This window comes from Oncorhynchus kisutch, linkage group LG8 (genome assembly GCF_002021735.2).
Source record: "Oncorhynchus kisutch isolate 150728-3 linkage group LG8, Okis_V2, whole genome shotgun sequence".
NCBI lineage: Eukaryota > Metazoa > Chordata > Actinopteri > Salmoniformes > Salmonidae > Oncorhynchus > Oncorhynchus kisutch.
In genome coordinates this window covers 61,000,172-61,012,623 of record NC_034181.2, presented here as the reverse complement: position 1 = coordinate 61,012,623, position 12,452 = coordinate 61,000,172, and the positions used below count along the sequence as shown (strand labels likewise).

At 46.8% G+C, this 12,452-nt stretch overlaps 1 protein-coding gene across 6 annotated transcripts in view; it reads left to right on the top strand.

Moving 5' to 3' along the window:
- The window catches only part of LOC109895284 (protein MTSS 2-like), a 70,231-nt gene that overhangs the window by 3,781 nt on the left and 53,998 nt on the right, over positions 1-12,452 (top strand). For all 6 annotated transcript variants that reach the window (XM_031830762.1, XM_031830760.1, XM_031830761.1 and 3 more), the window contains exons 2-3: positions 9,272-9,333; positions 9,540-9,613. In XM_031830762.1, coding sequence (XP_031686622.1) covers positions 9,272-9,333; positions 9,540-9,613 — 136 coding nt within the window. The remainder of the gene's footprint in view (positions 1-9,271; positions 9,334-9,539; positions 9,614-12,452) is intronic.

Genomic DNA, 12,452 nt, shown 5'->3' with positions numbered 1-12,452 from the left:
CTCTTTCTGTCTCTCTCTCTCTTTCTGTCTCTCTCTCTCTTTCTGTCTCTCTCTCTTTATGTCTCTCTCTCTCTTCTGTCTCTCTCTCTTCTGTCTCTCTTTCTTTCTGTCTCTCTTTCTGTCTCTGTCTCTCTTTCTGTCTCTCTCTCTTTCTGTCTCTCTCTCTCTTTCTGTCTCTCTCTCTCTTTCTGTCTCTCTCTCTTTCTGTCTTCTCTCTCTTTCTGTCTCTCTCTCTTTCTGTCTCTCTTTCTGTCTCTCTCTCTTTCTGTCTCTCTCTCTCTTTCTGTCTCTCTTTCTTTCTGTCTCTCTTTCTGTCTCTGTCTCTCTTTCTTTCTGTCTCTCTCTCTTTCTTTCTTTCTGTCTCTCTCTCTCTCTTTCTGTCTCTCTCTCTCTCTCTCTCTCTCTCTTTCTGTCTCTCTTTCTGTCTCTCTTTCTGTCTCTCTCTCTCTTTCTGTCTCTCTCTTTCTGTCTCTTTCTGTCTCTCTCTCTTTCTGCCTCTCTCTCTCTCTCTCTCTCTTTCTGTCTCTCTCTCTCTCTCTCTCTCTTTCTGTCTCTCTCTCTCTTTCTGTCTCTCTCTCTCCTGGACACACTCATCTCATGAATTATTTAAGACACATTTCCCATGGTCTTCATCTGATCTCTTACTCCATGATGGAGGATAATAAAATATGGGTCAAACAGTAACTTCAGCAGCATCCATCCTCCATTGGTCACTTGGAGTCTCAGGTTGTCCATTGCAGTAGTCTTAAATAAAAAAATGAATGACCTTTTATTTAACCAGACAGGTCAGTTAACAAATTCTTATTTACAATGACAGCCTACCGGTTAACAGTGTGTTAACTGCCTTGTTCAGGGGCAGAATGAAAGATTTTTACCTTGGCAGCTCGGGGATTCGATCCAGCAACCTTTCGGTTACTGGCCCAATGCTCTAACCACTAGGCTACCTGCCGCTCCAATAGTCTTCAGTGGGTGTCCCCACAGCAGAGTGAGATGCCACATGGTAAGATCTAAGTCATTGGCTGACTGCTGTGTTCATGTAACCCCAGACAACCTCATGACAACCTCATGTTGTCACTAATGACCCACCTCTCAAAGGACTGCTGTTGTTGGTGGCAGAAGAGAGGAAAACACACACACGAATGGAGACCCTAGGATGCCCTGTTGTTGGACAGAGATTGACATGCAAGGAGGGCCTCCGCTATTTGTGTCTCTATGGCTGGCTATGCTTAAGATGTTATTTGCACTAGACATACCAGTGTTTAGTGATGCTGTCACAGTAGTTAACAGTAAACTCAGTGCTGTCATGCCATCTCTGAACAATGATTATCCTCTCCATATGTGCCCCCATGACGGCTCAAGACAAAACATCTCTTCACTGAGCAATGAAATGCAAATATGTTGAATGATGCACTATAGACTTAACTCATTGAGGAATGCAATTCCTTGTCATGTGTGATGGGTCATGTTTACGTACCCATGCGATTGATCCATGTCCGAGTAAAGTGTTTCACCTGGAGGATGTTTTCCCCTCCCTCTCTCCCTCACCATCCCTTTGTTGCAGGGGGATTGACACCCCCGTAGGGCACGCACAGTCACTTCTCATATGTGTCTCCTCTCCTAGAATCACTGGCTGTCTACCAGGCTTTCTCTTTGTTCACACTGCAGTAGACATGCCCAGTAAGTACAATAGCTGGCAACACAACTGCACTAAAGAGACGGTCGACTATATGTAGTCAGCCCACCTCTGAATTGTATGGTACAGTGCAATACAGCACAGTGCCATGATGAGCATACAGTACAAGAGTCAGATGTTTCACTGAAAGGAATGTACATTACAACCACAATGACATGAAAGAGACCCCCGTCTCACCCTCTGTTCTCCAGAGAGAGCCCCCCCCCCCCACCGTATGGTATAATGTGTAAGAGAGAATGTATAGGGGGGGGGTGTAATCCCCCTTTAAGGAGACACAGACGGGTATATATGTGTGTGACTTACATACACAAGCTGGGGGGTGGGCTGTCTGGCAGTGTAGGCGACATCCCTCCGGGCTATGTGAGGTGATTTGATTTGAAAGCACAGGAGGTCACATTCTTGGTCAGCTTGTCTCTCTATAGGCTGGCCCGGTGTATGCTGACCACACGCTCAGTGCAGTGCCAGTAGAGACAGACAGAGTCAGGGGGTACCTGGGACTAGAGTGAAGACAGGAGGCAGGAGAAGTCCATAACGTGGCCTGTTTGCCAGCTGGACTCATCGTAGATTATGCCTGTGGGACGGTTGAGCTAACGTAGGCTAATGTGATTAGCATGAGGTTGTAAGTAACAAACAAAAAAATCTCAGGACATAGACATATCTGTCTATGGGCAGAAAGCTTACATTCTTGTTAATCTAATTGCACTGTCCAATTTACAGTAGCTATTACAGTGAAATAATACCATGCTATTGTTTTGAGGAGATTGCACAGTTATGAACATGTATTAATAAAGTCTTGATACAACATTTTGAACAGATATGCAATGGTTCATTGGATCAGTCTAAAACTTTGCACATACGGGTACACTGCTGCCATCTAGTGGCCAAAATATAATTGCACATGTGCTGGAATAAGGCATTATGGCCTTTCTCTTGCATTTCAAAGATGATGGTACAAAAAAATTAATAAACGCATGTTTTTTTGTATTGTCTTTTACCAGATCTAATTGATTAATTTCACATTTCTACAAACTTCAAAGTGTTTATTTTCAAATGGTATCAAGAATATGCTTTCGGGATGTCATTTTGGGCAAAACATTGTTAAAAAATGGTTGGATCCTTAAACAAACAGATGAATGTGGGATGAACCACAAAGCTTGTGCTTTCCAAAAGACATGCATAGTCTTGACAGTTTCTTCCTTTGACTTACAGGCACAATATGTGTGTGTGTGTGTGTGTGTGTGTGTTGTCTGGCTAACCTGGGGAGATCCCACAGCATTGCTCAGAGGGCTTGTTAACAGCTGCACATGTGATCCATTTCCGGACACTGCCTTTGGGCCGAGAGGCAGAGGACCAGAGAGGACATCCATCCTCGTGACTGTGTGTCCGTGCTCCCCCAAAACATTCATCCCTTTTGTAGGGGCCATTGATGCCACGACAACGTGCAGGGCCCTGGCTCTCTAAATGAGTACCTGTTCTCTTGTCTCTCGTTAGGCTCGTTACAGACGAATGGACTGGTTTCAGATTGAGAAATCATATTGGGACAGTGCCAGGTGTTCTCAGTGCAGGCTTTGTCGGGCCTGTCAAACTCATCTCATCACAGTAATTTCTTGACTGTAAAGCCACTCAGCGCGTTGATAATCATGAACGGGGGAATGAAATAGTGTCAAATCAATATTTCTTTGACCGTAAAAAAAGATCAAGCTACTGGAGGAACAAAATCCACTGTCCACTGTCCTCTCATGCAGAAGTATTTACTATGGTTTTCCATTCACTAGACACCTAGATTTTACTATGGGGCTTACTGACAATGTTTGGTTTGGGTCCAGGCAAAAAGGAGGATGATGCTTACCCATGTCCTCAAGGACACCCCAACCTCAAAGACACATCTGCATTCCTCACTGTCTCAGCATGATGGACAGCCATCGGCGAGCATTCCCACCAATGAGAGTGCTACAAAATGCTACCTGCTTTTCAATCACAGACCTGCCATGTATTTTAATGCCACTATATACAGTACCTCAGAGTGGTGGCAGTCAGTCACACAGAGAACCTCCAGTGAGGAGTCCCATCTCAATTAGGCTGAGTGGTGCAACCACAGCCACGACACAAATACAACTGTGGAGACCTGGGACAACTAGACCGGGGATGGAGAGCGAGATGGATGACTAGAACAAATAAGGGAGATGATAGTAAGAAAGCATATGAGACAGATTGAGAGAGAATGAAAAGGCACAAAGTGAGAGAGACCGGCTGATATATTGAGAGAGACGGACATGGAGGAAGAAGCTGTGCCTCTCGTATTAAGTGATTTCCATGATTCATTTCTGCAAGGCTTCAGGCTGCTGTGGTAAAATGGTGAAGAGGGAGATTATTCCCCCCCCTCCATCATTCATTCATTCACACCAGTGAGTGAGATGTACTGCGTGGGTGGGGATATGAGATTGAACCAAACCTGCTATTTTTATCAAGAGCTTGGAAGGGGCTTGACTTGACCTAGACACATTGAACAGCCCAGGCCCCAGCCAGTCAGACCCCTATAGGCATCAACCTCCACCGGTCATCCCTCCATCCCTCTGGGTACCTTAACTCCCCCTCTAGGAACTAGAAATGAGTGGGATCATTGGGTCTTACACTTCCCCAGACATCACAAACAGATAAGGTCAAGTTCAGGAAAATTTTGCAAATGTTTTCACATATTTTAAAATGCTCAAGACATCAACAGAGTCTATGATTAACCTTGTCCCATGGCAGAAAGGTTGGGCAGAAAGGCTGGGCAGAAAGGCTGGGCAGAAAGGTTGGGCAGAAAGGTTGGGCAGAAAGGTTGGGCAGAAAGGCTGGGCAGAAAGGCTGGGCAGAAAGGCTGGGCAGAAAGGTTGGGCAGAAAGGTTGGGCAGAAAGGCTGGGCAGGACAGTTTTGTTTTTATTACAATGTTTAGATTAGTAAGATCCTCTTCCTCATAAATTATGCAACACAGTCTTTCAACTTGCTGCCTGTATCCTAATGTCATTTGAGAGCAATGATTTGCCAACATGATGTAAAAGTAACCTACGGTGTATATTTGTGTATCTATCCTCGGATAATGTGAATCTGGAGAGAACCCAGCAGTCTGCTTAGTTGGTGTGGAGCAGCAACGGTGGAAACAGAGTTGGTAGTATTCATGTACAGTTCAGGGGATGGAGAAGGCTGCATCCAGAGGTTATTTGTGACCGACCGACCGGCTCGTGCTAGGTCTTGTGCAGCAAAATTTGAAGTTGTTTTTTACATTGGATAAAAGTAAACTCCGAGCTAGAAAATGGTATATCGTACACTATAGTTGAGGAACAATGGGAAAGGAATTCTACTTTGAAAGCTGATAAACTTGTAACCTCACTTTTGAGAAAATGGCCTTTGAATGTTTTGGTACACCTACTGGAGAGCCCTTCTATGTCTACACTCATTCAGCATCGTTCACACCCTCCTAAGCTATAGCCCTGCCCTTAAACTCAAGAGTTTTGTCAGATTGTCTGTTTTGTAAATTCAGAGCGTTTTGCTCTCGGAGCTTTCAGAGCGCACACTGGACGCTCTGGCCGAGGAGTAGTGTTGATCTGAGCGTTCTGTCCTAACAACAGCAGTCAAGCACCCAAGCTAACTGGCTAACGTTTGCTAGCTTGCTAGCTACTTCCAGACACAAATGAGAGAACCGCTCACTAACCATTATTACTCTCCCTAGCAGAGCTGGTTATCCAGAGCGTTGGTGACTGCAACTGTGCTGCTAGCAACAATTTAATTACGCTTTTTTGCCAACATTTACTGACATCGGCCATATTCAACGGGTGTTGAGCGTTTGTAAATTCGTCAGTTATTCTGCGCTCTGGCACATTCAGACGAGTGCTCTGAAATCGGAGTAGATAGCCAGAGCGAATTTACCAGCTACGTCTATCAAGAGATGTTGCAGTGACATCATAAACATTCTATTGAAATAACAGCTAGTTTTCAGTTTTGCCTTCCCCACAGAACAGCTCACAGGCACTATGAGATTCTGTACAGTATCTATCCTCCGGTAATGTTAAAGTTACTGAGAACTTGCTCCAATCCAGTGTTTGCTGTTCATATCAGTAGTGGAGACGTTATATTTAGTCCTGAAACTAGACATAACACTCAGGCTACTGAGGGGAGGATGACTCATAATAATGTCTGGAAAGGAGCTAATGGAATGGAATCAAACACATGGAACCCAAGTGTTTGATACCGTTCCACTGATTCTGCTCCAGCCGGTACCACGAGCCCGTCCCTCCCCAGTTAAGGTGCCACCAAGTTTGACTGAACATTTCTGTTCAATCAAACGTGTCATGCACATTGCCTGCGTAGCAGCACTCTAGCTGAACACATTTGGTCTACTGATACACTAAAGCCCTTGGAGTCTACTTTCCTGGATCTAAAGTAGCAGGAGCTCCCCTGATCTGGAGATTATGCAACACGATGTAGTAGACTTTGTGGGTACTCACTTTTGTACGTGTAGCTCTGCTTCCGATTTACTTAATTAAGCTTAGGCGTATGCATCTATTAACCCTTTGCCCTTGCCTGTCTGTGCCCTGTCCTAGTTTCCGACAGCCTGTGAAGGGGCTTCTTAATAAGCTAGGGGCCCACCATTGGTTCCTTGTCTCATACAGTTGCTATAGAGGGAATGTATACAGTATTCGTTGCAGCACATCCAAAATGGGAGCTGTAATTTTAGCGTAAAGAACTGTGAAATTAGCCTCTATTGCGTGGATGTTTTATTTCTCTTTAAAAGTCTGAATTGGCCCGATTTTAAAGAGCTGAAATTGGGCTAATCCACTCTTGAATCTGTGGTTCATGTCATCCTCCAGAGAATGAAGGAACAAAGTGATGAAGCTGTGAGCTTTTCATTCAATCAAGTAAACATGTTTGGTTCGCTAAACACCAGAACAGAATTCTAGTCCACTGAGCACAGATATTGGCCAATGGACTGTCAACTCAGAGTCTAGCTAGCCCATCATGTAACCGATAACCTTTAACCTTTTGAGGGGTTAGCGAGAGCTGGTGGAAGGGAAAGATGATGCGCTGCATGTCTAGGGGTAGTCAGGCATGAGATGTGTTACTTTGGAGTTTTCTGTGTGCTGTCACAACTGTGAGGATGTCTTTACGTGCAGAAGAGGAAGCGGTGATGCAATAGCATGTTATCAGTAGCTGAGTGGCCTTTGAGGAGAACACCGCTCCAGACCTCCAACTCCAGATTATTATTATTTATTTTGTATTTTTTTTTCTCTCCTTTTCTCCCCAATTTCGTGGTATCCAATTGTTAGTAGTTACTATCTTGTCTCATCGCTACAACTCCCGTACGGGCTCGAGAGAGAGACGAAGGTCGAAAGCCATTGTCATCAGGGGAGCTCCGGTCAATGCTGTAATGTCATGCAATGTGGATCCTGAGTGGCACAGCGGTCTAAAGCACTGCAGTGCTAGAGGCGTCACTACAGACCCAGGTTCAATCCCAGGCTGTATCACAACCAGCCATGAGTCCCATAGGGCGGCGCACAATTGGCCCAGCGTCATCCGGGTTAGGTGAGGGTTTGGCAGGGGTAGGCCGTCATTGTAAATAAGAATTTGTTCTTAACTGACTTGAATATCATTTTTATTCTAGGCCTTACTTTTTTATGTCCTTACTCTGCATTATCAGTCTGCCTCTGGGTTGTTTTATTTTTTCTGATAATGCACCTTTAATGGCTCTGTTGTTCCCCTTGGTTAAGCTAAAGGGAAAATAGCCTGCTCCATTTACCTGGGAACCACCCAGGCGGATGGATGGATTGAGAGCGGTACTTATCCCATTGTTTGTGGGTCATGTTGCAAGTCGAGTAGGAGTGAGTGAGGAGGATGGGAAATAAAATATCCCCAGGCCTACAATGAACCTAATAAACAATCGTTACACAACCGTGCACCGCCAGGATCCCCTCTATTTGATTAGAATTCCCCAATATGTTAATGAGGGATGGGCTGGTGTGGTTGCAATGTAGAGGAGGCGTCGCCCGCTCCGTATCTCCCATATATCTCCCAAGGCCTCTCCTGATAGACGTCAGGCTTGCAACATTGCAAGATTAGAGCACTTCAAACACAGTTGGGGGACCGCAGGGAAATGCTGCTCTGATTTCAGACCAAATGAACTGACATCAAACACCAGGAATGAGACGTCAGATCAAAGGGCGAGACGCCCCCGTGACATCCCTGCTCCTCCGCTCCGGTTGGGTCCTTGCATCCTTGCTCCTACGCTCCGGTTGGGTCCTTGCATCCCTGCTCCTCCGCTCCGGTTGGGTCCTTGCATCCCTGCTCCTCCGCTCCGGTTGGGTCCTTGCATCCTTGCTCCTCCGCTCCGGTTGGGTCCTTGCATCCTTGCTCCTCTGTCTTTCCCGTCCCCCTCTCTCCCATTCCCTTTCCACCTTATCCCCCTTTTTCTCCGGTCTCTTTTTTTGTCTTTTCCTCCCACGATCTCCTTGGTTCTTATCCCCTCTCGCTCTCTCTCTCCCTGGATACTGGGGGTTTGGAGACGGCGGGGGGTACTTGCTTCTGGAGATCTCTAACCCCCAGCTGTGCTGTGGAGTGAGGCTTATTTCAGCCCTATGATCTGCTGCTCTCAAGGCCGTAGCGTCTGATAACAAAGGCAGAGAGAGGCACGGAGGGCTGGACACACACTCTGCCCTGCAGGTAGAAGAGATGTTATAGTCCACTTGTAACACCATGTACCCACAGTAGGTTGGTGGCACCGTTGTGGAGGACGGGTTCGTGGTAATGGGTGGAATGGTATCAAATACATCGAACACATGGTTTCCATGTTCCAGGTGTTATTATGAGCCATCCTTCAGCAGCCTCCACTGCATTTACTACTATTTACCTTGTGGATCATTTGCTTGTGATAATGGGTGTGAACAAAGAGAAAGGACACCTATATAGGGGGGAAGAGAAGAAGAGAACTTGACACAGTCATTTTGGGGTACAAATCTAGTGTTTGATTTGCGTTGCCATTCATTGCTTCCATTGATATCTGCCGGTGCCAGGGGCTGGTGGAAACAGAGGATGTGTCGCCCAATCACAGACAGTGATGACTCAGACCAGGGAACATAGCAGACATTTTTGTCTTCCTTCCTGTTCACCGTAACATTATTTTACCCGGAATATTCTGCTCCTCATGGGAGGTGCAATGCTACACGTGAAGTGCTCATTTTATATTACGCTCTTTGAGAAAAGGGTACCAAAGGGGTTCTTCGGCTGTCCTCATAAGGAGAACCATTTTTGGTTCCAGCTAGAACCCATTTTGGTTTGAGGTAGACCTTTTTAATCAAAAAGGGTTCTTCAATGGGTTCTCCTATGGGGACAGCTGAAGAACCCTTTTAGGTTCTAGACAGCACCTTATTGTAGATAGCACCTTTTTAGTGTTGTGCTCAAACACAAGTCTAGAGCATGTAATGTTGACTGGTGTTGTGAGTGAAAACACAAAGGTCAGACCTGTCAGATATTTGTACAGACAATGCACTAGTTGTATTGCATAATGTCCTAAAATATAGATTCTAATGTGTCCCTTTTATTCCCAGTGTTCATACCCCGTGTGGGAGGACTTCAGTGCCAAGGCCACCAAACTGCACTCCCAGCTCCGGTAAGCCCCAGCCACTGTTCTGTGTGTACTAGAGCGGTACCCATCAATGAGTATCCCAGCCAGTGCCATTGATAACAATGTAATCCCCCACTGTCTGTTCAGAGGCGCCAGATCTGCTGACTATGTTTGTTTATTTTGAAATGGCTGTGGTTTGTGAACTGGTGCCAATCTTGTGTCTGTTCTGTCCCGCTCTGCTCTGCTCTCAGGACCACAGTGCTGGCGGCAGTGGCCTTCCTGGATGCCTTTCAGAAGGTGGCGGACATGGCCACCAACACCAGAGGTACGTGAGCTTCCAGATGTGTGTGTGTGCGTGTGTGAGCGAGCTCGCTCTGAGGATACGGGAGTTGATATGTGTGTGTGTGTGTGTAGAGTAATGTACGTTTTGCATGAGTGTTGGGATGAGGGTATCCCAGATGATTTGGGATAATCTTTTGGACGGCAGCCTTTCCAGAGGAGGATAGACTTGTGATTAGGGGATCACTCCTCCTGTTGTTGTGAACAGATTGTTGTGCATCCAGTTAAAGTATCCACATCAGTTCTACTTGGACATGCTTTAATACATTTGTTTACTGATTAAAAAAAAAGAGTTGCGTTTGATACTGTGCCTAAAAAAAAGAGTTGCGTTTGATACTGTGCCTAAAGTTACATTCTCTATGAACTTTGAAGAGGCTTCATCCCTGAATTAGCTGTGTTTAGGGAGCAGAGATGGAGATGAATAGAGCATCATCCCGCCGGATAATGTGAGGAGTGGAGAACAAAGGCTTGGTTTATGGTACAAGAGAGAGAAGATGTGGCAAGAGTCTGGGCAGCAGGGTTCTTTTTGGCTGGGGGCTCGGGCAGTGTTAGGAGACTGTGCTGAGCTCCTGGCAGCAGGGTTCTTTTTGGCTGGGGGCTCGGGCAGTGTTAGGAGACTGTGCTGAGCTCCTTTCAGAAGACTTACTAGGGGGAACACCTTGTTTTACGGCATGAGCAGATGGACAATACAGACTGTAGGTCTAATAATGAAGCTACATTTTCTAGGGATATGGAATGCTGGGCCTTATTGGGTGTGGCTGTTGTACTGTATGTGTGTACGGTGTGTGTGTTTGTGTGTGCATGTGTGTTTGCCCCCCTTCGTGTGTGTGTGTGTGAGACCACACCAGGCTTTGGCATTTTTACTGAGCTGACAGGGTTGGGTGCTTCCTGTCTGGCCTGTAAAAGCAGTGAGGGGCACATCCTAATGATCCTACATCCTCCAGAGACCACAGGGGCCCACCTAGGGCAGGACATGCACACAGACACACACCGCCGGGGACAGAGGGAGGAAGTACACGATACTGTAGGAGAGGAGCTGTAGGAAAGGAGAGCGAGAGAGATGGGAGGTTCTTCAAGGACACAACAAGATGGAACAAGGTATGATGTCAGAGACGGGAGAGGAAGGAGATGGACGATAATGTCCTTTTTGTGTCTTCTCTTTAGGTTGTAGTAGAAGAGTGTGAGGATTCAGCAGTAATGTATAGAGTTGAGAACTCTCCAGTGCGCGTGCGTGTGTGTCTGTTATTCCTTTGTGGGCGTGTCTGTGTCTGCATGGCTGCTCAGTTGTGGCCGTGACTGTGGCAGATGCTAGCTGTGATTATTGGAGACTTGTGGTGGGGGCACCGCTGCCCCATCGGATGTTGGTCCCCCCCCCCCCACACACACACACACACACAGCAGACAGGCACATCTGTACAGTATGTTTATCTGCCACGTGGTCCAACACGCTGCAGTTCTCCTGGTGATGGAGGAGGTGTGTGGTAACCACAACATACAGTAGTGTAACCGTTCTCAATGCAGTGACTCTATACGAACGCGCAATTATCCCTCTGACTGCCTCGTGTGTTCTGATAGGCCTTCCCCACGAATGAAACCAGTTCAATGGTGTCTCTCTTAAGTAATTGTCTCTTCTGGCCATTTAGAATGTGACTGTGTGTGTGTGTGTGTGTGTGTGTGTGTGTGTGTGTGTGTGTGTGTGTGTGTGTGTGTGAGAGAGAGCCATTACAGTAACAGGCTCTGTCTGTCTGTCTCAGCCCCACAGGGTGAAGACGCTCTCTTTCTCTCTCCCTCTCTCTCTCTCCCTCTCTCCCTCCCTCCCGTGCTCTGTCCTCAGACATACAGAACATAGAAATAGTTGATTTGAGGTCCGAGCGCCAGAACACCAGCCTCTTCTCTGAAGGAGTGGTGATGTTCTGCGGTTTTAGGTTCTAGAACAAAGCAAAGAACAAGCCTGGGGTCCATGTGGGGCTGCTGAGGCCAGTTCCCTGCTCCATAGCCAAACTGGTGGCGTAGAGGCAGATGCTTTGCTAAACCTGATTTCGATCCCCACAGGTCCAGCTGTAACACATCCAGATGTTCTGTAGAATCCTGTGTGTGTGTGGGCGGAACTGCTCAGATCCAGCTGGAATGCATACAGGTGTTCTGTAGAGTTGTGTTTGCCCCTGCTCGCTCCAATTGGTGCTGGAGCGAGCAGGGGCTAACAGGCCCTATGTAGGCTTCTTCTCTGAGGAGACTGACTGTCAACTAACAGACTGCAGGATCAAACAGGCTAGACTGGACCGCAGACAGGACCTAGAGGGAGGGAGATATGGAAGATATGGGTGCATGTCTGCATGTTGAGAGTAGAGAGCGGCGATATGAGGCGAGAGAGAGAACTATGAGTGAAGGAAAAAGTGTGTCAACTCCCTGACAAGGGGCAAAGTTGCGGAGAGGAGATTGTGTTTTTCAGATGTGCCCCTCTGCCCTCACTACCTCACACTTTCCCCAGAGCAAAACATTGGGGGGGAGGGGGGGGTTGGTTGTCAGACAAGCAAACAAACAAACACAAACCAGGCTTTCATCTTGCTGGTGGGGGGCTGCTGTGGTCCGGGGTTGGTGGTTTGGGGTAGGGGGGGCGCATGCTTCCTGTCTCTAATAACCTGTCCTCTGCCTCTCATTGAGCAGCCTTTTACTACTCATCTTCCTCCACCCAGCTGCTTTCCCCTTACTCATTCACTGTTCTGTTCTCTTTCTCTCACACACAGGGGTTACCAATTATTTTGACTGGACAGTCTCTTTCTTTTCCAAAACAAATATCATTTGCCAAACCGTCTCGTGGAATGATA